The sequence below is a fragment of the Dermacentor andersoni genome, chromosome 2, assembly GCF_023375885.2.
Source record: "Dermacentor andersoni chromosome 2, qqDerAnde1_hic_scaffold, whole genome shotgun sequence".
Classification (NCBI taxonomy): domain Eukaryota; kingdom Metazoa; phylum Arthropoda; class Arachnida; order Ixodida; family Ixodidae; genus Dermacentor; species Dermacentor andersoni.
The window spans coordinates 202976445-202999966 of NC_092815.1; the positions used below are offsets into that span (position 1 = coordinate 202976445).

Below are 23522 nucleotides of genomic sequence, written 5' to 3' on the forward strand. Positions count from 1 at the left end.
GCACAACATTCGCTCTCTCATATTCTTCCTTGGACTCGCAGGTCACTTCAGGAGCTTCATTGGAGATTTCACCTGATGGAGCTCAAAAAGGAAGGTGTAACGTTTGTCTGGACCGAAGAATGCGAAAAGACTTATCAACAACTAGTACAACGTATATCCTCGGACCCTGTTCTTACCGAGCCGGGATATAATTTATCTTTTGAGATAAACACGGACGCATCAAATTACGGTACAGGGGCCGTTATATGCCAAAGAGATTTGAAATGTTGTCCTACTCAGCTTCTGCAAGTTATAGGATACTACTCGTATACATCCAACCCTACTCAGCTGAATTATTCGACCACTGAGGAAGAAGCACTAACCGTTTTAATGGCTCTGCGTTACTTCCGTTCATACATCGATGGAAGGAAGTTCAAATTATACGCTGATCACCAAGCTCTAGCCCATCCTTTATCTACGTCAGAGTCCATAGGGAAGCTGGCCGGTTGGGTCAATGAACTTCAGCAATATGATTTTGAGGTTTTTCGCCGTGCAGGTAGTTATCTTACAGAACCAGATGCCATGTCTCGATTGTTAGTTGAGGTTCCACTTGCAATGGTCAAGTCGACAAAATTATGGGAAGGGTATGAGCCCCTGCACTTCGATGATGGAAGGTTCACTGTGCCAGAGACACTGATACCAAAAGTTCTTCACTTATATCATGACAGCCTTGAATCTGGTGGTCATGACGGCTTTTGGCGAACCTATAAGAAGCTTCTTCAGAGGTTCTCGTGGAAAAATATGAAAAAGAACATCGAAGACTACGTCAAGTCGTGTCACTTGCGCCAACAAGGCCAAGTACCAGTCGCGACCCGATGAACTAGTGTTGCCATATTATTCCGATAAACTCTTTGAAGTTGTGCACTTAGACTTTTCAGAACTGAAGAAGAAGAGTTCTGGTGTTTGCAAGACGCAATCATTTCTGGTTGCAATAGATCACTGCACTAGAATGGTAGAAGCGCGCCCTGGAGGAGAGTACACTAACAGCGTTATGGATCTTCTTGATCGCACAATGTTTTCACGGCTGAAAGTTGTAAAATCAGACAATGGACCCACATTCCTAAGCAAGAAACTTCAGCAGTGGGCACATAGCCAGGGTGTTACGCTTCGACGTTGTGCTACATATCACCCACATGCAAGTGGAATGACCGAGTGATCCTGACCTTAAGCATTTCATCTCTAGGGTCCCAAGTTTAAAGGAGGGTGGAAATGCTGTCTAGAAGCAGCTATGGCTAGGCACAACAGGACGCACACTGCTAGTGTTGCTTGTAGCCCTCATTTTGCTGCTTGTGGCGAAGAGCCCACGTTGCCAGCTGACAAAAAACTCGGAATTCAAGACAACACGCGCCTGTCTGTGTGCCGTATAAGCAGCGAGGAGTAAACAAGATATCGAAAAGCGATGAAGTTGCAATTTGACAAGCGCCACCAAGGGCACCGGGTTGATGTTTCACTGAACAACCTTGCGCTTGTACGGAAGGGGCTACCCAGCAGCGATATAAGAACACTTGGCCCTTTCAAAGTCATGTAAACATCGACGCAGCAGGGTGTGCTTAACACTAATGGGTACCTCAATAACGGACAGCTAGAATTCGCTGTCGTAAGCGTTGTTCTCCGCCAGCGAGAAAAACGGGGGGAAAGAGAAAGATGACGCGAGCAGACGGCCTACGGGAGTCGAGGAAGAAGTGAGAATAAACATGTAATGGCGACCGTATGACTGGTTGTTCTTGGTGTCGTTACAAGTAAGGTGCGTAAAAAATTATGTTGAAATGAAAGACGCCACATCGCAATTATTTGTTATTCCGCACGTAACGCCGACTTAATTGCTTCAGAGCAATCATTTGCACACACAAAAAAGAATTTTCACTTTAAACTCTAGCAGAGTTCGTGATGACGTATATTTTAATAACAGCTAAAACAATGAAGAAAGTGTTACAGAACTAAATGACACAGTGTAGTTCATCGCAAAGATATGTATCTCAATGTTTTAGGCTAGAGTCTGACCTCCTAAACTTTATTTTTCTGAGAATTCCATAACATTATTTAGAACCAGCGAAAACGAAGTACAGGAACTCTACAAATGAAGTCATAAGGAAGTATTGCAGATTTTAAGGGACACTGTAGGGCCGTGATCGTCGTTAATTTTTTACCACCATGACATTTTTCATTTGCACGTAAATGTAAGGTATCCCGAGATTTCGCATTTTACTCCGGGAACAAAAACAAAACTCGTGATTTCATGGTCAGCGGCAGAGGGTAGCACTGATTAAGGCAACACGACGGGCAATGAAAAAGCTTCGAGAATATTATGAAAAGCCGATAGTTTCGAATTCGTAATTATCGGAAAAACGATCGGTGCTACCTGTGGCCACGTTCTTTTAACGTCAAAACAAAGAGGCCACTTTGTCTAGGCGGGCACATTGCACCCAATGACCGTTCCATAATCACTGCAAAACGGAACTGATTCGAGTGGTTCTGCTTTCTGTTTCATTCACCCCAGCACTGTGCAGGGTTTTGCGTGATTACGGAGCCTCGACTTGTAAGCATAGCATAGGAATTTAACCAATAGGAAAGTGGTCTTACCGAACGGGTGCGAAAAAAGAAGGTAGATTTTGTAGGGTGTTCGAATTAAATACGCCTTTTACAGCAGCACCTGTGTGTCCTTGTAGAATAGCCGTGAAGCATTGGTGCGGACAGATGAGTAGACATGCAAATAAAACATCCTACACAGTATACAGACGGAGCGCGAAAATTGGCTTATTTCCATGCATTTATTGCGCGATGCTCATTTGCATTCTTCAGCCATAAAGAACATGTAGCTTACAATAAATGTCACAATACAAAACATACACGTCCACTAATTATACATCAAGTGAATCACATATATTGGGGCCGAAGGTGGTCACATGCAAGTCACACGTTATTTCTGGGAACACGGTTTATTCACTGTACAGCTGACATGACTACATGAAGGTGGCATGCTGCTGACCACGCTTAATAAGCACTTCAACATCAGCGAGCTCTAGGCTTTTGCCTGAGGCTTAGGGTTACAGAAGCAGTTTCGAATTTCCAGCTATTGTCGCGAATAAATGATGTCTGTACTGAATTTCTCAACGGTACAGCTCTAATACCATGTTTTGCAATATTGTTTCTGTCCTATTTTTTTTTATCGCCAGTTCTTCTTAGTGGCGTATCACAGCCAGGGGGGGGGGGGGGTTCACAGCTTCACGCAGACCAATGACTGAAAGGTTTGAAAATTAAAAGAAGCGTTAATGTACCACGCCCGGCACACTTTTTTCGGTAACGACACCCATAGAGCAACGGAATCTGAAAACATTTAACTCCACTTTTGTTTGCACCCAATTCCGGGCTCGTGGCACAGATAGATAGCAAGCATGCGCTAGAAGGAACTACGCTAAGCATTGTTATGAGTTATGCAGTATTCCGCCGGGGCGCTTGGTGGAACCGCGGCATTTCCGCATCAACCTCCGCACTTGTGACAGGAGCAGTCCTGGGGCTCTTCGAGGAATATGGTCATGCTTCCGTCAGCACCGTACAGTTTTTGACCGTTGGGGTCGAAGCAGTCTTGCAGCTGTATCTCGCGCCGGTTCATGTAGGTCTCTCGGCAGCAGTTGCACTCCTGCGATAAAGTGGCACCGGAGGAACACGCTCGGCGCCTGTTGCCATGGCACCGACACACTATTTGCCTCACGTGTATCACTGGTGTCTACGCATTAGTTAAACAGGCTTGCAGCCCAAATATTCGAATTATACGAAATATTATGTTTCAAGTCCAGTTTGTTGAGTGCCATGCATATGTGATACCCAGTGGCAGATATATTACTTGAATTATGAGATATTTAGTGAGCGTAATTAAACAAAAAAGCTTGTTTTACTTACTGTGCGCTCTTAAAGCATTTCACTTATCTAACTGCCAACTACCAACCACTGTTAAATGCATGCTCCAAATTTCCGCAGTGGTTCACCGGCATTCAATTTGGCCAACGATGTGCACAAGAGAATCGCACTGGTGTTGTGTACAGTCCCCTAATTCTTTTCTTTTTGTCGAGTGTCTCGTGATTCTTTTGGAGCACTTCAACATCAAGACAAAGTGTTTAATTCTAGTCGTCAAAATGAAACGGTTCATCAGACTAGTCACATATTTTTCATGATATCTACTGCAGAAATTGATTGGTTAATAACGAATACGTTTCCCGTTTTATGCATGACTTACTTTCTGCATAAAATTTGTGCTGTGAATTCAGTAATTGCTTTACAGAGCGGTGAGCACTACGCAATCTACGTGAAGTGTGCACAAGTTGCTCAGCAAGGTCAGTGACATATTTACTGTAATCTTGAAGAAGCTACATCTATTTATTAATGTTTTTGTGCATAACTTATGTATAGAGACATTGTGACCAATGCGTATTCTGAGGAACTTCAGGGCATAGCTCTATGATGAAAATCTTCCTAGATTCAGTATAATGAGTACAAGCTTCTTTATCACTTCGGCGCATAGGTTGTGGTCGATGTACATCGTTTCGCCAGGAGACGAGCAGGCTGCCTTAATTACAAACCTGTCATGCGTAAGTGGACAACGCGCAGCAAGAAACCAAAACGAGCGCGCGCTGACAACCCTTAATTACGGAAACCAGGCACTCCTCAAGTTTCTGCGTCAAGAGCGACAGAATTCTCTACAATTTTTGGCAGCAAAAGAGGACAAAAATAGTAAACGATTACAGGACAGCACTACACCACCGAATCGCCAATAATATAAGTCACAGCTTGGTCTGACAGGCTAAATATCGGTCGCGATAGTAAACTATTAGACAGCTATACGAAGTAAGGATGATAGTTTTATCGGCTGTATAAATTTGTAAACATTAGCTAACTAAATTAACAAGCATCTCGTCACGCGCGCAAGGGCAAGCCTCAATTGATGAGCGCGGAGACTCGCTGTCTAAACATTGGCACTAGCGAGAGCGGCAGCAGCAGCGAGCGAATGGACCTTCGTGCTGCCTCTCGCTTCAACGCGAACTAAGCGCAGAGCACAGAACAAGCACGAGGCTACGAGCCCACCGCGCACCTAAACTCTGTACACATCGCAGATCGCTTTCAAGTTAGGGTCGGCGCAACCGCGCCATACGCAGCCGCCTCCAGAGTAGAACGATCCCCCTCACCCTTTCTCTGAGTGCGTTGAGCTCTATTTAAGACGGCGCGATTCCTCTCCGTCTTCCTCCCTAGTAATACCGAGCCACCATTCCCGTCTCACACACTTTCCCCACAGCATATGGCATCCATGTTATTGCGCTTTATACGTAGCATTATGGCGACGCCGACGGCGGAAATCTCTCTGGAGCATCCTTATAATCGCTATCGCATTAAAAAAACAGGAAGCGAGATTTTATTTTGCGATTTTTCTTTTGGACTCCCTCAAAGTAGAGAGGCTGTCGCTGACAGGTGTTGCTGTATTCGGGCTCATCAGTATGCAAATCTCAAGTCTGCTTTCTCTAACGATTGAGTAGAAATAGTACGATAATTTTATTTTTTAAACAACTGTTGATCAAATGTAAAAAAATCGGAAATCTCAATAAATATCTCCTTAGCATTCCATTTGCTATGTGCACAGCGATGGATACCAAGTGAAGACGCAGGTGTAGCACTAGCAATTAAAGTTACTGCTAAAGTTGCGAGAATTCATAACGCCGTCGAACATGTCTAAAGCTACGTTTCACAACCTGTTGACGTTAGTGCGACCGAATAACAGCTATGATAAAGAAATGGATTCAACTTTACAAACTCCTGCAAGAACCGATAAGTACAGCTTCTTTGTCGCTGATACGATCACTGTCTAATGCGGAAGCTTCCATAACTTCACATGTCCCCTTTTCTTTGAAACCCCACAGAACTTTCACGTTATGCAGCTGTGGCAATTCGCCATACTTGGTACAAATCGTCTTCATGCGAGAATGTTCTGCTTGCCTGGCCATTTTCAATTACATTGAGCTCACTTGGAATATTCGGGACTATCTTTTCGAATAAATAAGCTTTTCCGTCTTGATTTATTTTCTTCTTGTTCGCTGCGTTCTCAACACGGCTTTGTCCTAAATGCGTCTCATTTTAGGATTAAACGCCTCCTTGCTAGCAAAATCCAACACAATAGCGGAGTTATTAATGGTAATTTGCTGGTTACTTTTCCGCATAGTGAGCCCACCTTTCTTCACGCATCGAAATATTCTGAACATCTATTTCCTTTCACATCATTCAGTGTTTTCTAAAGTAGATTTTGCTCCGAGCACTGCAGTTTGTATGACGCCCATCCGTTGTGTCCCTGTACAGGTTAATATATCCATATGTCATATGTCATATGTTTATGTCGTATTTGTTCATGCCAGTGCTTCGACAGCCGTTTGATATGTCTAGTCCATGCCGCACTTCATATTTTCGGCAGAAAGCTGTGTTACGGAAAGTTAGACCAAGAAGTCCTTACTTTACTCGCAGCAGCTAGTATTGTTTCATTTTTCATGCACTCCTGCAGCGCCCTGTTTTTGATTGCGGTCATGTTTATCCTGCCTTAATCATTAGCTGATCATTTTTTATGCACCTGTTTCCATCTTTGATTCATACACCAGCGCACCTTTGATTACACATTATTGACATGTCACTTCAGTCTATTGTAATGAGTTATATTGGGACCACTTCCACTATTACAATAATGACCGTTAATGACATTTCTGTCACATCGCTATAGTCACAAATATTCACCTACCCTATGTAATCAACTTGTGTATTACCATATTGTAATCTAGAATTATAACCATGTGTGCCAAATAGATGTTAACAATCAGTGCATCAAGGGGGCGCAAGCTTGAAATAGGTGTTGTTTCTACGAATGAACGGCCGTATTTCGTGAATAACTAACCACTGTGGACGTCGGTAAATTGTCCGCAGGAAGTAAAACAGCACATGATCAGTGCTGATATTCGCAGGCAAGACACAGTTGCAAATTGCGCATGAAAAGTGACGTTCCTTGCCATACACTTACGCATTATGAATGGAAGAGAGTGAGAGAAAATATTATATTGAGATTATGGCTCTAGGCCTACCTGTAGAAGTGTTAGGTGTAAGGGAGCTAAGTTGGATTGCTGTGGAGGCTTATCACACAATGCTCGATAGTGATCTAAGTGCCTCCTTGAGATTAGCCCGTCATCGGATCCATTCCTCAAACTGTGTAACTTGCTGAAGTCGGTACATATTCCGGAGTGCCTTGAATGCTTCGCAATATCAGACGAGGTCATGAGGACTTCGCGTCACCTTACGGAGGTGACCGCGGGCGGTCGGGGTTATTGCGTCGCTGCCGCCACTGCCACAAAGGTATTACATTGTCTGTAATGGCGTACCCTGCCGCTGCTTTGGTTATAATTACTCGAGCTCCTCGACATAATCCTCTGAGAGGAGGGTCGTAGTGATTAGGCGTTTTAGTGAAAGTAACAGCCACACATATACTTCATTGCAAACATACGCGATTCTAGTGGTTCCAGTAAAATAATTGTGAGCGGGAACTTTTGTCGTCCTGGTTTCATCTTCGTATGGCTAATCACGCGGGCACACTAGGTAATGTAACGCCAGCAATCTCACCGAATTCTGTGCTTTACGCGTATAGCCTGGGCTTGGGAATATGGATATATAGGAATTATTCTTGGAAAAGTTGGAGTGCCTTTCGAAACAATGTTTTCGTGTGCAAATGGGACATACAAATGTATATTTTTATGGAAGTTCGCAAACACAACACTTTTGTCTGAACGATAACTCAATTATGCAAAATAGAAGTTAGGCGTGCAGACAGGACACAAGAGTAGAGAAATGGACAACACGAACGCTGTTCAAATATCAAGATATTTCATTACGTTGATGATTACCTGATTTTCTGCAATAGGGAAGAATTCGATTCCGCTGCTACCTCAGTAAGTGAGCAATTTAAACTTTATGGGAGAGGATTAAAGTTTACCAAGGAATTTCCTCAGCGACGCGTAATTCAGTTTCTTGATATTTCCTTGATCTTCGAACAAAATCATGTTTGTTGGCAGTACTCCCCAAGACCTTCGAAGGCGTTGCTAAACTTTCAATCCAAGCATTCTAAATTAGTAAAAAACGGAATTGCCATGTCGTGCCTTAACTCTTCCCTCACCAGATCCTGCATGCACAAAATGAGCGCCAGTTTTAATGCGCATGTCCGGCGCCTATTAGAAGCAGGTTATTCTAGTGTAGCGGTGGCCACTGTGGCTGAGCGCCTAAAGAAGTCGGTTTCGAGAGGGACGGACGTGATTGCAGAAAGCAGTAAAAGCAAAAAAAGAGTAGTGGCTATTCCATGTATTCATTCAGTGTCGCACAGGCTTAAAAAAGTTGCTAGTAGATATGATGTTAATGTTGCTTTCACTGCTCCCAATAAGCTAGGTAAGTTATGCGCTGCCGTACAGAATAAAAAGGAGCAGGTAAAAGGCAAAAAAAAACGAACAGATATTTGTCCAGTGAAGCACAATCAGAACAACAGTTTTACTGACTGTCGTATGGGTGTGGTTTATAATATTCCCCTTAGCTGTGGCCAGTTCTACGTAGGGCAAACGGGACGGTGTATCAATCAGAAGCTAATGGAACACGAAAGGTCGTTAACCGGTGGATCCCCTACTAATCTTTCGCTACATTGCCGAGATTATACCTGCACGCCAGAGTTAGATGAATGCGCGATATTGTACAGGCATAAGAATGAAGATACGCGTCTTATGGTAGAAGCATGACATATCTATAATGGTGGAAGTGCGTGCCATGAGTCAGCCTTCGATTACTTTACATAAGGAAGAGATTAAGTGCCTTAACAGCTGTCTCTCGTGTAGACCGGCACATGTACCCGACTGACACGTGGTGATACCATTCCTGAGCTTGCGCACATGAGTTTTGTGTCTTCTTTCTTTTTTCGTCTCAGTGCTCCCTTCAGTTGATAGTCGGCGTTCGTGTTGTCCACTTCTCTACTCTTGTGTCCTGTCTGCACGCGTCACCTCTTTTTTGCATTATGAATCCTTACCAACTAGCTCAGCTTTCTGTCGTTCTATGATAACTCTAAAGCGGGAAACATCAAACACAATGCACATCTTAGGACGCTGGTTCCCTTACAAGTGATCGTGGTCACACTGTGGCAGAAATAAATAAATAAATAAATAAATAAATAAATAAATAAATAAATAAATAAATAAATAAATAAATGAGTAAATAAAGAAAGGAAGGAAGAAAGCCTGAAGGAAAGCACCCGTGAAAGTGCTTTCTACCTGCGTGCTTGCATTATATCCGCATGATCTAAGACTCCACTGCTTTCAGTTTGTTGAATAAATATTTGCTCGAAATAATTACAGGTGTACTCCTGTACAGCGAAAAAAGAAAAACATGTTAAAGCGTTTAAGTGTAATAGTCAGATCGAAAATATGCATGTTTTTACTTTTTTTCAGACAGCTTGTTATTTTTGTCGAACACTTGGCAGCACGCAGTGATAAACTTTTGTTGTCACTACAGTCGTGGATAGACACTCTTACCGATGTTCCAAAGTGTGGCGATGATGCCTGCAATGAATAAAGGAGTAGTTACGTTCTTACAAAATAGTTTAAGCATTCTTTTTGCCATGCAGTTCATGCACAGCGATAAAGCAATTAGACGTGCAGCAAGAGCATGAGCTTGGGGCACTTTTCTTGTATAGTTGATTTACTGATACTATAGTTGAAAAGTCCGCGACATTAGTTATTCCAAAATATGCATCGCTTGTTTACATCCTGTAGTGTTCACTGCGGACCGACTTTAGATTTGAAAAAGCTTGAGAGGTGCCCGCAAAGGTGTCAGTGGGTAACTATTATCGTGGGTTAACTTCAAAAGCATTGCATGGCATATTTTATGTTTAGATAGTCTGTCTAAACACAGTATTTCAGATGCACATGAAGGAATCAATAGCAACTTGTCCTTAACAGTCACAAAGAAATTTTCATGATAGAGCAAGGAGGTTGATGTTTTCCTTCTTTTTGATTCAATAAATAGGTGACGTATAAAGATGAACTACTTAGGGTAGGAGGTAGAACAGGAAACTCACTGTAGCTACAAGCTAAAAAGCTGCCGACAGGTTACCAGCAGGCCAATGTCTGTGCCTTTTACTAGCTTGAATTGAAGCTGCATATTTCGAAGATGTGCATTGTTGATTACACTAGAATTCAGGAAGGTGCCGTTTTGTATATTGAAAACTGCATTCATACAGCCCAAAGTTAGCTGTGATGATTTTTAATGTTTACCATTTTTATCTTCTCTTTGTACGGTGGAGGAGCATCAGTGCATGATGCGCAGGAAGTTTCTTTAGTACAACAAGCTAAAACACTGCTAGCTCTGGCCAACCTAGAAGCAAAAAGGTAATGCCATTTGCAGCTGAAACCTTGCCGTACGCAGTACTATTAAAGACTGCAATGGAGTTACAACTTATACTGAAGAAAAAAAATAAGAAGAAAGGTCAAAATAAATAGGCAAATGCTGTTTCCATGCGCAAATGTTCTAGAAAAAAGAAAAGAACAGTGCCATTGAGCCATGCAAGCAGGTAGGCCATGTGGGCCGTACAATGCTTGAGCAGCGTGTTATGATGCATGGTACCTCAGTGGGCAAGTGCTTAGCATACAGTAGTGTTCAGAAGCCATGGCGCTTTAGCACAGACAGTACGGTGCAGTGCTCCTTCGTGCAATAGTTTCCCGCGACATTGAAAACAGGCGCTACGTTACACCACCACTGATATCAAGCAAATATAGCAATGCCACTTCCTCTAAGGCCGAATTACACGTTGCATATAATCCTCCGTGGGAAAGACCGCTTGCGAAAATTTTCGTGAGTTATCAAACAAACGTTGGCTTGCTTAGTTGGTGGCAAAACTGGGGCGCAAACACAAAGTGATCTTTTCAGCGGCCGTTTCGGAATAATGCCAGTACACGATGCTCAGCGCATACTAATGTCGAACAAAATTATTCTGAGCTTTTATTTGCGGTTTGCGATACACGATGAAGGTATGGTTTGGCCTTTTTCTTACTAATAATAGGAATAAAGTTTTCTTTTCATTCCTTCGTCCTTCGTAAGAGAAAAATGCGCATGCTGCATTGTTTGAAGGCAGAGAACACCTTTTATATTAATCGAATTTCTATACAAATGAGAGTGTGCTCTTCCAGCGCCGTTCTTTCGCCAAGACTGCCTATGTCGAATCCTTACAAATACATCGACGATTACGTAGTCCATTGGGCAAAATTTGAGCTCACCTATACACGTGTTTTCAATTCGCATTAAATCTGTCTCGTGCGGCACGCTGCAAACCGTCCGAAGTGTGGCGCGACTGCCTCGGCAATCGGCAGATCGCGTGAGGAAGCGGGTGGGTGACGGAGTGGGCACGATTCCCAGCAGCCGCCGCAGACAGACCTCGCAGGGGACGTGCCCTCCTCTGGCACCATATCCTAGCCATCGTCGCCGCGGATCGCATCTTTCGCGGCCGCTATGCTTTTCTTCTCGCGCTTTCGCCATACCTTTCTCCGCTTTCCGCCTCATGGTTCCGCTGCCTCCCCCCCTACTCCGCTTTCCTTCTCGCGCTATCTTCATTATCGCTGTCTTTAATCCTTTGGTGCAATTGTTTGCTCGGTTACGCCGACGGATGGAAAGGGCGCCTACGAGCTGCGCTCCAAGAAAAAAAAATTAAATGTTTAGTTACGCTTTTGTCGCCCTCGGTCAGGGTTACCATTATGAAAGCGTCACATTGACAAGCTTTCTCTCATGCGCAGAACATATTGGTGGATCGCCGGTGTGGATTACATGTAAAGTAGGCCTGCGGTCACCATCGCTTTCTTTCGCAAGTGCAGCAGCTTCAGCAAGCAGAAAAAAGCATACAGAACCAACTTGTTCGATGTCCCACGTCATAGTGTGGTGAATTCCTCGGGTGCTCACACTCGTCACCGCATTTCCCTCATTTGTATAAATCGAGTTCCCCTTCTCCTTTGGCCACCCCCAAAAGCAAGCGGCGCACTCGCTTAATATAAATAAAACACATTTAGCAACAAAACTACGGATTTGCGTCACACATATGAATTTTTCAACTTGGCAGCAGATTCGGCACTCCTCAGTAGTTATCACTTCGGTCTGTGCCCAAAATATTTTCGTAATAAGGCTTCTGTGGTTTTCTAAATGCAAGTACAGTGCATACGTGGACGAGCTGTACGTTTTCACTCTATGATATAGAGAGTTGCAGTTGACAAAACGGTGTCAAATTTGTGAATCTGCCGATAATATCATTCTCACTTGATTATTGCCACGAATCTATGAAACGTGCTATTTCCGCATGCTACTAGAATCTCTGCATACCCTGCGGATCCTTGCGGTGTCAGTACAGCGATATCAGAGAATTATGACACCGTTTCACAGAAAAGAAAGTGTATATTCGGCTATGGCGAAGGAACACGTGCATAAAGCAACCATAGAGAAACCAAAGAATGTCTTGAACTGGTTGCTCCTCCTACCATGAAGCGAAATTCCCGGGTAGAGCATTATGTAGCAGTCACAATATATGTATTTCTGCATATAGACTTGCTACGGATTTCAAGGCATGGCATCAAGCGGTTCGTTGAGTATTTTTTCACGGAAGTGCGCACAATTCTTCTATTTAACATGTGGCTTAGACCTGACGGGGCCCAACTTCTCTAACGGCATTTCTCGCTGGTTGTTGCAGAACCGTCCCTCATCGTTAACAGTTTCTCAGGCTTCCAGATCTACTGCAAGAGGAATCTGGCTCTGATATGGCTAATGGCCCTTCTGTATCGTAACAGAATTTTGCTCATTTTATGGATAAAGGTGTTAATTTTCCTCGATCACTTTTAGCAGCAGCGGAATGCCGTGAAGCCGCCAGGCGGAGATTAAGGAAGAATACCGAATGGCTAGTTGGTGGATGACCAAACGTGTTCCCCTCAAGTGTTTCTGTCGTCACTGGCGTTATTCTTCGTTTACCATTTCTTAGCATGCGGCACACATAAAAATGATCCGCACCGTCATGCACCAGCGTTAATTTCGGGGCGTCAGTAGAAAAAAAACCTCGATATGCGGATGACCAATATATCTACACGTGTACGTGTTTATTGTTACTCCGGGTACTGCATTTAACACGCTAAATCGTAACGTTATCGCTCAGCGCTAGTCGCGCCTGCATGATTTGGAGCAACTGTTGCATATGTTCTCACCGAACCTCGTGTAATGAGATTGTATGCACAGCACGAATCGTGTAGCATTTTCTTGAAGACACGCGGACATCTGCGATTACCCTGGAACCTTCGACGGGTCAAGTGCAAGAAACGCTGCGCTTGGCCAGGATATCAGATTCCCACATTCTCCGAGTGTGCTCGCTGCTAGCCAGCTTTGTGCTTTAGTGTCGATTGTTGTTTCTTGGCGTAGGCTCACGCAATAAAGCGTTATTTTTGTGATTCCAAGCGTTCGCCTACTGCGTTCTTGCCCATGGCTACAACATTACAATATAATGATTTATATTTACATCCCTCTTTCGTAAGAATCGCCACCGTAGGTAATATTTTTGCTGCTTGGCCGCTTCTCGCCATTCTTGCTTTCGCTTCACTGTTATATTTCACATTGCCACAGATGCATCAATATATACCCTATATTGTTCCGTCAGTTTCATTTTTATTCCTAGCGTATCTTCAATAAGAAAACAGAAAATACACTCTTCCAATATCTTCCTTGCTCCCCATCACGCATCCGAAAGCGAAATTATTTCACTCATATGAAAGCACTCGCGCTGCGTTTCTTATCACGCGTAATCCACTGACCTTGAGAAATCCGTGTGGCAGCGTGATGGACGGCTGCACCTGGGACACGCAGGTTCCCTCGCAGCGACTCACGAGTACAGTGCCCTCACAGGTGCGCACGGGGCTTCCTTGGTCGTCGCTGTGGTCGCGCGTGATGCGGATGCTCGTCTCCTGAAGCCGGCAGCTGGACCCACCTCCTCCTGGACCCTCGAGGGCGGACGCCAGACTGGCGCTGACTGCCGCCGTCGTTAGCCAGAGTGCAGATATCGCTGCCGCCACGGTCAGCATACGCCAAGTCATTGTGGAGCCGATGTCGTCGTCGAGTCTGTCCTGCAAATTAGGAGCAAATGTCACCGCGGTCCGATTAAGAAAACCTTTGGAGGAAACCGATTACAAACTGAAAAAGACGTGAACGTCTGGAGCCTTGTTGCCCTTATAATGGGAAGTGCCTTTTTTTTTCTTTTTTTGGTTCACCGAGGTTTCAATGAGGGCGAAAATCCGAATGCTCGCAGCGCATTGCTAGTATTGGACACGTTCACTTCAGTGCTTGAAGGCTTGGCATAGAGTGCCATGACCAACTCTTACTCACAATAAACACCATACGCGAAAGACAGTTTTTTTCGAAGGACTACGCCCTGTCAATCAGCAACTAACTTTTGCTTCAACATACTTGAACATGTACCAACATTTCTAAACTTAGAAAATGCACCCACATTAAAACAAATCTATAGCGTGAGTAAGCCATGCAGGTTGGTTTTCGCACATTTTTATCGTGTCAGCGTATAGTTCTTTCCTCTTCCTATGGTGGTATACGCTCGCAACGTGCTAGAGTTACCCGTTAATCCAACTCGCTCTACTTTCTAGCTCACAAGAATCGCTGGTAACGGACAGTAATTGCATTAGCCTGATTGGAAGGCCTTAGTGTCTTAGGTGATGCAAAAAAAAAAGAAATTAATGCATAAGCTTTGCCAGTCCTGTGATTGACTTCTTCTGTCGTATCGGGGATTATTAGTTGTTCCTCTTTCTATACTGCATACCACATGTCTCATTTCACAGAGCCATTCCGTGACATACTAAACAAGTGCACTACATCACTAGTGAAATTGATTAAAATGAAATGGAGGTTGTTACACACTATACTGTCTGATGGATCATGCGCTAGACAGTGCTGTCATACGTCAAGCAGCACGTATTGCACAAAGAGCATTGCAGAATCGTAGATATAATTAGCTCGGACGAGAGCAGGGAAGCTTTACAGGAATTTTTTTTTCTCTTTTGATTTCTACTTTGCAACACACTGAAAAAGCATTATGGGAGTTTTATGCAGGCACAGGAGCTTCGTTACTGACAGCGGCCACGGACTCGCAAGTGTCCTTGACACTGGCAGTGTCCACCACTGACAGTACAAAGCAATCGCCACTGGTGGGCAACTTTTAGCTCCAGTACATTGTGATTATGACGTCTCACTATGTCATCGCCACACACGCGCTATAATTTGATTTCAAGGAATATTACGATAAATGGGGCACTCTGTTCTTGGAAAGGTTGCGTTTAATAATACGGTGAAAGTCGCTCTGAACTTTCCTACGATGGACATAAAGTGTGCGCCAAACACGCCACGACACGTTTGCTGATGATCTCTTCTAATTTTCTAGGCTACTCGTACAATTGCTTTGCGATTTCCCGGAAAAATAGTCAAATTATCGCCTTATTGAGTTACAATAACATCGCCTAACATGACTAAAGCCTGGAATACCAAATATCCATCACACAAAGCAGTAAAACTTGAATGAATGAATGATTAATTAATTAATTAATTAATTGATGAATGTTACTTTAATTTGAATGCAATTTCAAGAAAGGTGCAGGAGCAAAAGGCGCGCAGCGCCTGACAGGGGCCCCTGAACCCGCAATATACGCGTGTATTATATATTATTTAGTGGTAGTTCATTGGCTTGAGAGAACACACATAACGTACACATTTTCACACCTCTTACATGAGTTTACACAAAAACATAGAACAACAGAAATTGACAAATTAATTGGTTACAGTTGGTTTGCTACTATAGACGGTGAAATAATAAATGTTGCCCTTTTCCCCCTGTTCCTCTTTCCTCACTCTGTCCACAAGCAGTAAAGTACAGGTTGTACATGTAAATTACCATAGTACACTAAAATGCAGCATATGACCATGAACATGTATGTGCGCACGTAATAGAGAAAAAAAGCTATTTATAATATATTTATGTTGCAATAATACCTCTCCAAAACACTGTGTTAGTGAAAATTCCTTCACGTGGTTTTTGAAGGCGTTTCTAGTCATATTGAAATCAAAGTTATCTTTTAGCTTATTTAGGATTGTTAGTACTTGGTACCTGGTTGTTTGTTTACCATAATTTGTCTTTGTGTTTAGTGTCCGTTTTCTTTTTAGTCTCATACCGTAAGGAACTTCATTAATGGTTTCATGTGTATATAGTGTATTCTTATATATGTATTGTAGTAGTTTAAAATCATGAACTTCGTTAGCGTTATGCATTCGGTATTTAAAGTATAATGGTAATGCGCTTAGTTCATAACATGGTCCCTGATAGTTTCATAAATTCACAATATCTTCTTTTGTAGAATAATTAGCCTGGTGTAGTTAGTTTTTGTTGTGGTGCCCTATACCAATATGCCGTACAATAATCTGGAAAGAACAGTGAAGTGTAGATGTTTTTTTCCAGCCAGATAGGTATTAAGTGTGCAATTTTATATAAGCATCCAACAGACCGGGAGAGTTCAGAGAGCTAAATTATTAATGTGTGCATTCCATGAAAGCTGCTCTTGGAACCAAATACCAAGAAATTTTTGCTCCTGAACCCTGGTTATCTGTTGCCCTTCAAACGTTAAAACATTTTCCCTACTTAGTGGTTTCTTAAGTGCACGAATATTATGTACTTTGCTTTCGCTATTTTGAGTTTAAGTTTATATTTCCGGAGCCAGGCCGAGAGGGACGCAAGGTAGGTGTTGGGCCTTCTTACTAAGCCTGTTAGATCTGTGGACTTAGTATCATAGATGTTAGTATCATTGGCATACATAATAGGTTCAGGAGAGTTGGGTATAGTTACAACGTCATTAATGTAAACAAGAAATAAAAACGATCCTGATATTGACCTCTGTGAAACTTCTTGTGTTACCTTAAATTTGATGTTGTGGTGTTTTTGTTTGCACGATTTCATAGCAGTCATTCAAGTAGTTTTTAATGAGCTTTAGTGCAACTCCCCGCACACCGTATCTAGAAAGATTGTGCAGTAGGATACCGTGCTTTATTGAGTCGAATGCTTTCTTTAGGGCTAGAAATAAACCAAGTGTTCATTTATTACTGTCAATATTTGTTGGTATGATGTCTTTGAAACAGCACAACGCTTCTTCAGTAGATCCGTTTTTTTTTTTTTTTGTAATCCATATTGGCTTCTAGGCAAGCTTTTATGTTTGTCAAAAAAAGAAATCAGCCTTTGGTTAATCACACTTTCAACGATTTTCGACAAAATGGGGAGCACCGATATCGGTCAGTAATTCGATAAATAATTTCTATCGCATCCTTTAAATATAGCTCTTACTCGTGATAGCTTAAATTTCTGTGGAAAAACACGGGTTGTTAGCATGAGAATAATAATGTGAGCAATTGTCCCCGAAACAAGGCGAGATATTTGCTTTAATTCTTTAGAGCCAATTTCGTCAATTCCAAGGGCGACATTACTTTTCAGCAGCCTTATGGACGCTTCCACTTCGATAGGAGATGTTAGTTGTATGAATATTGTTTGTTCTAACATGGGGTATAGCTGTAATATTAGTCTCACAATCAGTGGCATTAGCCTCTTCATACCATCCTGCGTTTATGAAATGGGCATTTATTGAGTTAGCCAGATCAAGTTGTTTCTTTCTATTCGTTAGTGTATTTACCATTTGCCACACCTTCTTAGGCATGTCGTAAATGTTCTCAAATTTTGCTGTGTAGTAATTATTTTTGGCTTTTATTTAATCATGCTTCAGGGCATTTCGGATTTTTTTGTATCTACAAAAAACTTCAGAATCTCGGCAACTGAGGGATTTGCGGAATAATTTATTCTTAACCTTTATACGTTGATAGAGACTTTTGTTTATCCAAGGCTTTCTGTATTTTTATTTCTACGCACCACGATTTTCTTGAGTGGAAATGCTCTGTCAAAACAGCTATAAACCTTGCGAAAAAAAACATATCATATGCTATGTCGACATCACTCTACTCTAATGTAACACTCTAGTCATGCCCTTGAACTAAGTTATCGAATACTTCGCGTGAGCTATCATTCAAGTTTCGTTGAAAAGATACCTGCTCATCAGCTTTATTTTCATATTGAGTACTCAGCGGAAAGACTGGCAGATGGTCACTAATATCGGGAGATAATAACTTCTTTGTATGTGTGCAATGATATAAACAATTTCTTAATTCGCTTTGTACCTCACATTCTGTGGTTTGAAAGCAGACGAGTCTACCGCATACATTATCTCTTAGCAATCTAGGGGAAGTCACACGAAACTGTTTAAGAGCTATGTTAATTATGATGAGACAAAATACAAAGGTATCTGACGACGCAGTATTTTCGTTTAGTGTTTCTGGCTCTCCAGGTGTTCAAAATATTCTGAGCAGAAAGTGCACTGAATTGAGCATGTGACTTTTGTTTCCATAATCGTTTTCCGCGTGCAATGTATTTTAATGCCCAGAGCACTGGCGTAAGAATTAGCCTAACTGTTGGCCCTTATTCAATACATTGTCAGTAACTGCAATTAGACACAGGGGGAAAAAAAGCATGTAAAGTGCACTTTGCAATAAGCTGACTTTGAAAAGCTCACATTTCACCACAAAAATAAATTCATTATACCGGTAATAAGACGTAACTATAGTACGCGCTCCGGATTTACTAACTGCTCGACATTGCCACAGACTTGTCAATGTGGCTTGCGACTCTTGGCGTAAATATCCTGAGGGTTAACTGGAAGCACAAATGTAGCATAGTGTTAATTTATTATTTAAAGCCGTCACGTTGTAGCAAATATCTGTAATTATAATTAGCAGATAAATGTCAACCATAAAGACTCACCCGGTATCGGCGGCGTGTGTGGTAACGAGATGCGATGTGGAAATTTCGCAGTGGGAAATCAGAATCGAAAGGAAATTGGCAGTAGAGCTTATCGTTGAGCAATGAAACTTATATTGCGAGCCTATACGACGCCAACGTTAAACTACTACAAATTGAAATACTGCCATTAACCCAGGTCTTCCTGCAGGGACTAGCCCAACCGATGCAGTTTGGGACACGCTGGAACCAAGCGATGGGCCGCTCTAACAGCAGAGTGACAGAGCTTTCCTCCCTGATCCGCGGCTTTCTGATTCTTGGCTAGAAGTGCTCCGCGTCGGTTATTCTTTAAGCACAAGAAACGGCACAAAAAAGAACAAAAAAGATGGTATTCTCGCTCCTCGGCTGCTGATTGGCGGAAAGTCAGATCCTGCTAGTGCTGCGAACAACGCTTTGCCAAACATATCGTGCTATTTTCTTGGGCGAGAAGCTGGAAACGCGACTCCCTAAGAACATTCTCCATCTCAGCAGGGAGGGTTTCCTCGGTGGAGCGTACTTTTTCTTCTTTCGGTGCAGATGTGTTTCATGTGTCCTACTGCGTTTTTCGTTTCACTTCCGTAAGAGTGCTACTGTAATATATTACATTGTCTTTTCTTTCTTTGCATCAGCCTTTTCATTTACTGTGTACTACGCAGTTGCGCTTGCACCAATAATAATGGAAGCTAACGTCACTCGGGCCGATCACAGAAGGAGAATTTAGGAGGGTGAAAATGCACTTGAAAGGACATGACCAATGTCATAGGATTGAATTGAATTCTGCCGTTTTGCGTGCCAACCCCACGGTTTAATTGTGAGGCACGCCGTAGTTGGGGACTCCGGATTAATTTTGACCACCAAGGAATATTTAACATGCCAGCGATGTGCAAAAAACGGGCGTTTTCGTTTTGCATTTTGCCGCCATCGAAATGCGCCTACCACGGTCGGGATTTGATCCCGGACCTCCCGCCGAGCAGCGCAACACCATAGACGCTGCACCATAACCACTTCACATTTGGTGTGCAGGGGTAGTAGCAAATACAGCTAAGCTGGAGGATAGGGATCGACCTACTGGGAAGCGCAGAGGTTCTAGCAGACGACACTGCGGATTTCGCCGCATAAGAATTATCCCATGCAACGTAAGGTGGCTCAGTCGCTCTTGTGGCGGCAAATTATCACAGCTTTTCAAGGATTTCCTGTATTCTCCCCGAACGTTCAGCGAAGGGAAAGCAGAGCGCTCAGCGAAACTTTTTTTTTTCGTGTCGTTGAAATAATGCTAAGTAGTCGTTATAAATTTTGCTACACCCCAAAAAATTGTCCCCAGAACTGTCGAGTTAAATCTATATAATTTCGTTCTATATAAGCGTTCTTTTTAACTATTTATTTTAAACTCAGATGGCGTAGAGCTTCCACGAGAACGTTTCACATTTGTCTAGTGTCGCGCGGATGAGAACTTAACTGCGAGTTATCCAGCAAAGTATAGAACACTTTTACTTCACTAATATGAAAGAAAAAAGAACTTTGGATGATGCCATTTGAAATGCTGTCATTTCCTTCGAATTCGCAGATTTCAAATGCAGCACAGTATAAGCGAACACGGCTTATTTGATTTTTCTAAGCACAATGACAGGACTTATGTGCTTCGCATGAAAGTGGTAGATGTTTTAAGCTTTCGGTCCTACTCAAAGGAGGCCTTAATTATACAGAACAATCTTGGTCATGTTGCTAATATGGTAATAAATACTACGTAGCCTTTGTAGAGGTCTAATGTGACGTTGACACCACTTGATCTACCTGAAAGTTCCATGCAATACTGATTTGTCCAAAAGCTGTGCCCAAAGCGTATGTGTCTTTACAGAGTGTATTTGTCCTATTATTAACTTGGTGCGTTCTAAACCTAACCATGGAAATGATTGAAGAGTGCTTTAGCAAACCATTTTCTGCTACGTTTGAGAAAGTCCACCAATCGAGTGGGCTCAGTGAAATTTCAGCACTGGCAGCATTGCGATCAAGTATATGAGGTTTTATGAAGAATTAAAAAAAAAAAAAACCATGCAATTTGTGATCACAATTTCAAGGTTGTGCGTCTCGATGTAACTACCCACAAAGCATGGTCACAGTGAGTACAGAATATACCGTCGCTACATCGATGTCACCGAGCCCACGCGCAGTACAACATAGTCCGGCCGCCGTTCGGCGCCTTCTCTAGAATAATATACATTATAGGAAGCATTATTCGAAGCTAAATTTCCAACTTCAAAGCCGGTAAAATGTCGCGAATTATTCCATCACCTCAATAAAAAAGACCGTTGGTTTCTATACAGAAAAAAAAATTGCTGCAAGGAAGCCGAAAAATGGTAAAAGCTAGCGAGAAGATTGCTAAAATGGCAGCACTGAGCAGGGCTGCCGTCATCAATGTGGATTTGGCACCCACAGACGCAAAAGTTAGTCTAAATATATTGTCAGTGTAGAGGCTCAAATCGGACCCGGGACAGCCGCAGGCTGTCCCCGTTCCGATTGAAGATGTGCAGACCAACCTACAGCAAAACGTTATCGCTTTTCACATGCACCACGAACACCCAGCACAAAAACTTCATCTGTCCAATATGTGTGACAGCACTACACAGACCTATAAAAAGCCGGTTGACTGTGCTCTTAAGCACTGAAAGTTGGACAAATTGGTATGGATTGGTTGGGAAGCTTTCAACGTGTGCTAGAAAACGCGGTCGGCCTGTCAACAGTATGCTTTGTGTACAGCCACGCAGACGACAGACCCTTCTCGCAACAATTCATGAACATTTGCCGGAAAACTGCATTATATTGACCCTATTCGCGGAGTAGTTTTTTCTAAAAAAACGAGAGGGCGCCTTCAGTGGCACCCCGCATGTCGCGTCAGCGACGGCGCACGAATACGAAACCCTTAACGCTTCCACCTTGATTCTGTGCGATCAGCTGTCGCAAATGCAGCTGAGTTTGTGCTAGCACACTGTGCTCCAGTCATGCTGCATTGAATCATGTGGATTGAAGACGTGTGCAGTAGTTGGCAGCAAAAACAGTGACTCGCATATTAAGGAATGGAATGAATCTGTGTAGCCAAGTTCCCATACCAATGCCTGCAACTGTCCGTGCGCGTTGCCGGTACTTCGAGATCTACGGCTTTCTTCGGGGATACATAAATTTGCTCATCCGTCAGCATTGTATCGGTAACGTTAAAAGAAAGTGTTTCAGCCCCAGAACGTCGGCAAGAGTGAGTACAGCTCCTTAAACAATGGCAAATAGAGTAGCGCCGCTTTCAATCATAGTGCGTTTCGCGGGCGGTATCTGCACACATCTACCGCAACTGACACGAAATCTTACGCCAACTCTATCGCCAACCTGTCACTAAGTGAATGGGCGCACACTTGAATACATGCGCACTATATACAGACAATAATTGGCGGACTACAGTGATGGCTGACGAATAGTCGAAACTTAATGCTTTGTGACGGTACACCAGAGCTAGCGAGTGACTAGCGAGTATACCTATTAGCTCCAAGGTATTACAAGGTACAAAAACGACTACATTTCAAGCCCTGTGCGAATTAAGAACAAGTATTTGGGAACCTAGCACAGTCGCGAGCCATTAGGCAGCAATAAACATGGTAGCGACCGCACAAATGAAATTCATTGAGTCATAAATGTGACAAGCCGCTTCTTTAAAAACATTTTACAAATAAAGAACGAAGATCCAAACACATTAATCCTTATTCAATTCATGCGCGGAACGTTTGGATAGCCAGGAATAGATATTTAGCCTCGCTTTTAATACAAGCACCATATACGTTGCTTGCGCCGCTTGGACATTGCTTAATCAGCTTCCAAAGTGCTTTTGTATGTTCTTTGAAGCTGTGGCCAAAGCTTCGTGTCTGCCACGAAGCTTTGGTGTAAAATGATGTATATTTATAAGTGGCGCGAAAGGCGTTCAGGCAACGGCAAGTCTTAGTCTTCCTCTAGTCTATGTCACCTTCTTCTTTCCCTTCACCGTAAGATCACCCTCCCGCGGGGTTAGCTCCGTCCCGGTGCGAATTATAGAGCCTCACTTAATGGCGGGACATAGGGCTTGAGCCTGGCGACGTGCACAGCATCGCTGGTGACATTGGGAGGCACTGAAGGCTGACCGACTGGGGCGATCTCGTATGCCACGTCGGACAGTTGACGTAAAATCTGGTACGGACCAGACTAGCGGGAAAGTAGTTTTTCCACAAGCCGACGCGACGTGAAGGCGTCCAGAGAAGGACAAGGGAACCAGGTGAAAAATGGTGGTCTCGGTGCCGAAGGTCATAGCGTCGCTTTTGAGAAGCTTGCGAGACTGTGAGGCGATGACGGGCGACCTCTTGGGGCTGGGCGGCTAAGGCAATAGCATCGCGAGCGTAACCGGTGCTGGGTGGTTGTACTGCGGAAGGTAGCAACGTGTCGAAGGACAAAGTGGGGTCGCGGTCATACAAAAGGTAAAATA

General features: G+C 43.1%; 1 protein-coding gene across 3 annotated transcripts; it reads right to left on the minus strand.

Moving 5' to 3' along the window:
- Positions 1-1957: 1957 nt before the first annotated feature.
- Pburs (bursicon subunit partner of burs) lies at positions 1958-19321 on the minus strand. Of its 3 annotated transcripts, XM_055075892.2 has the most exons (4): positions 19016-19321; positions 13917-14225; positions 9618-9644; positions 1958-3676 (listed from the first exon to the last, which is right to left on the minus strand). In XM_055075892.2, the coding sequence occupies exons 2-4, from the start codon at positions 14193-14195 to the stop codon at positions 3518-3520; spliced, it is 465 nt and encodes a 154-aa protein (XP_054931867.1). In that variant the 5' UTR covers positions 14196-14225; positions 19016-19321; the 3' UTR covers positions 1958-3517. The 3 variants fall into 3 exon arrangements, with proteins under 3 accessions (XP_054931867.1, XP_054931866.1, XP_050042825.1); XM_055075891.2 differs by lacking the exon at positions 19016-19321 and having other exon boundaries at positions 13917-15681; XM_050186868.3 differs by lacking the exons at positions 9618-9644; positions 19016-19321 and having other exon boundaries at positions 13917-15680.
- Between the last annotated feature and the right edge of the window lie 4201 nt (positions 19322-23522).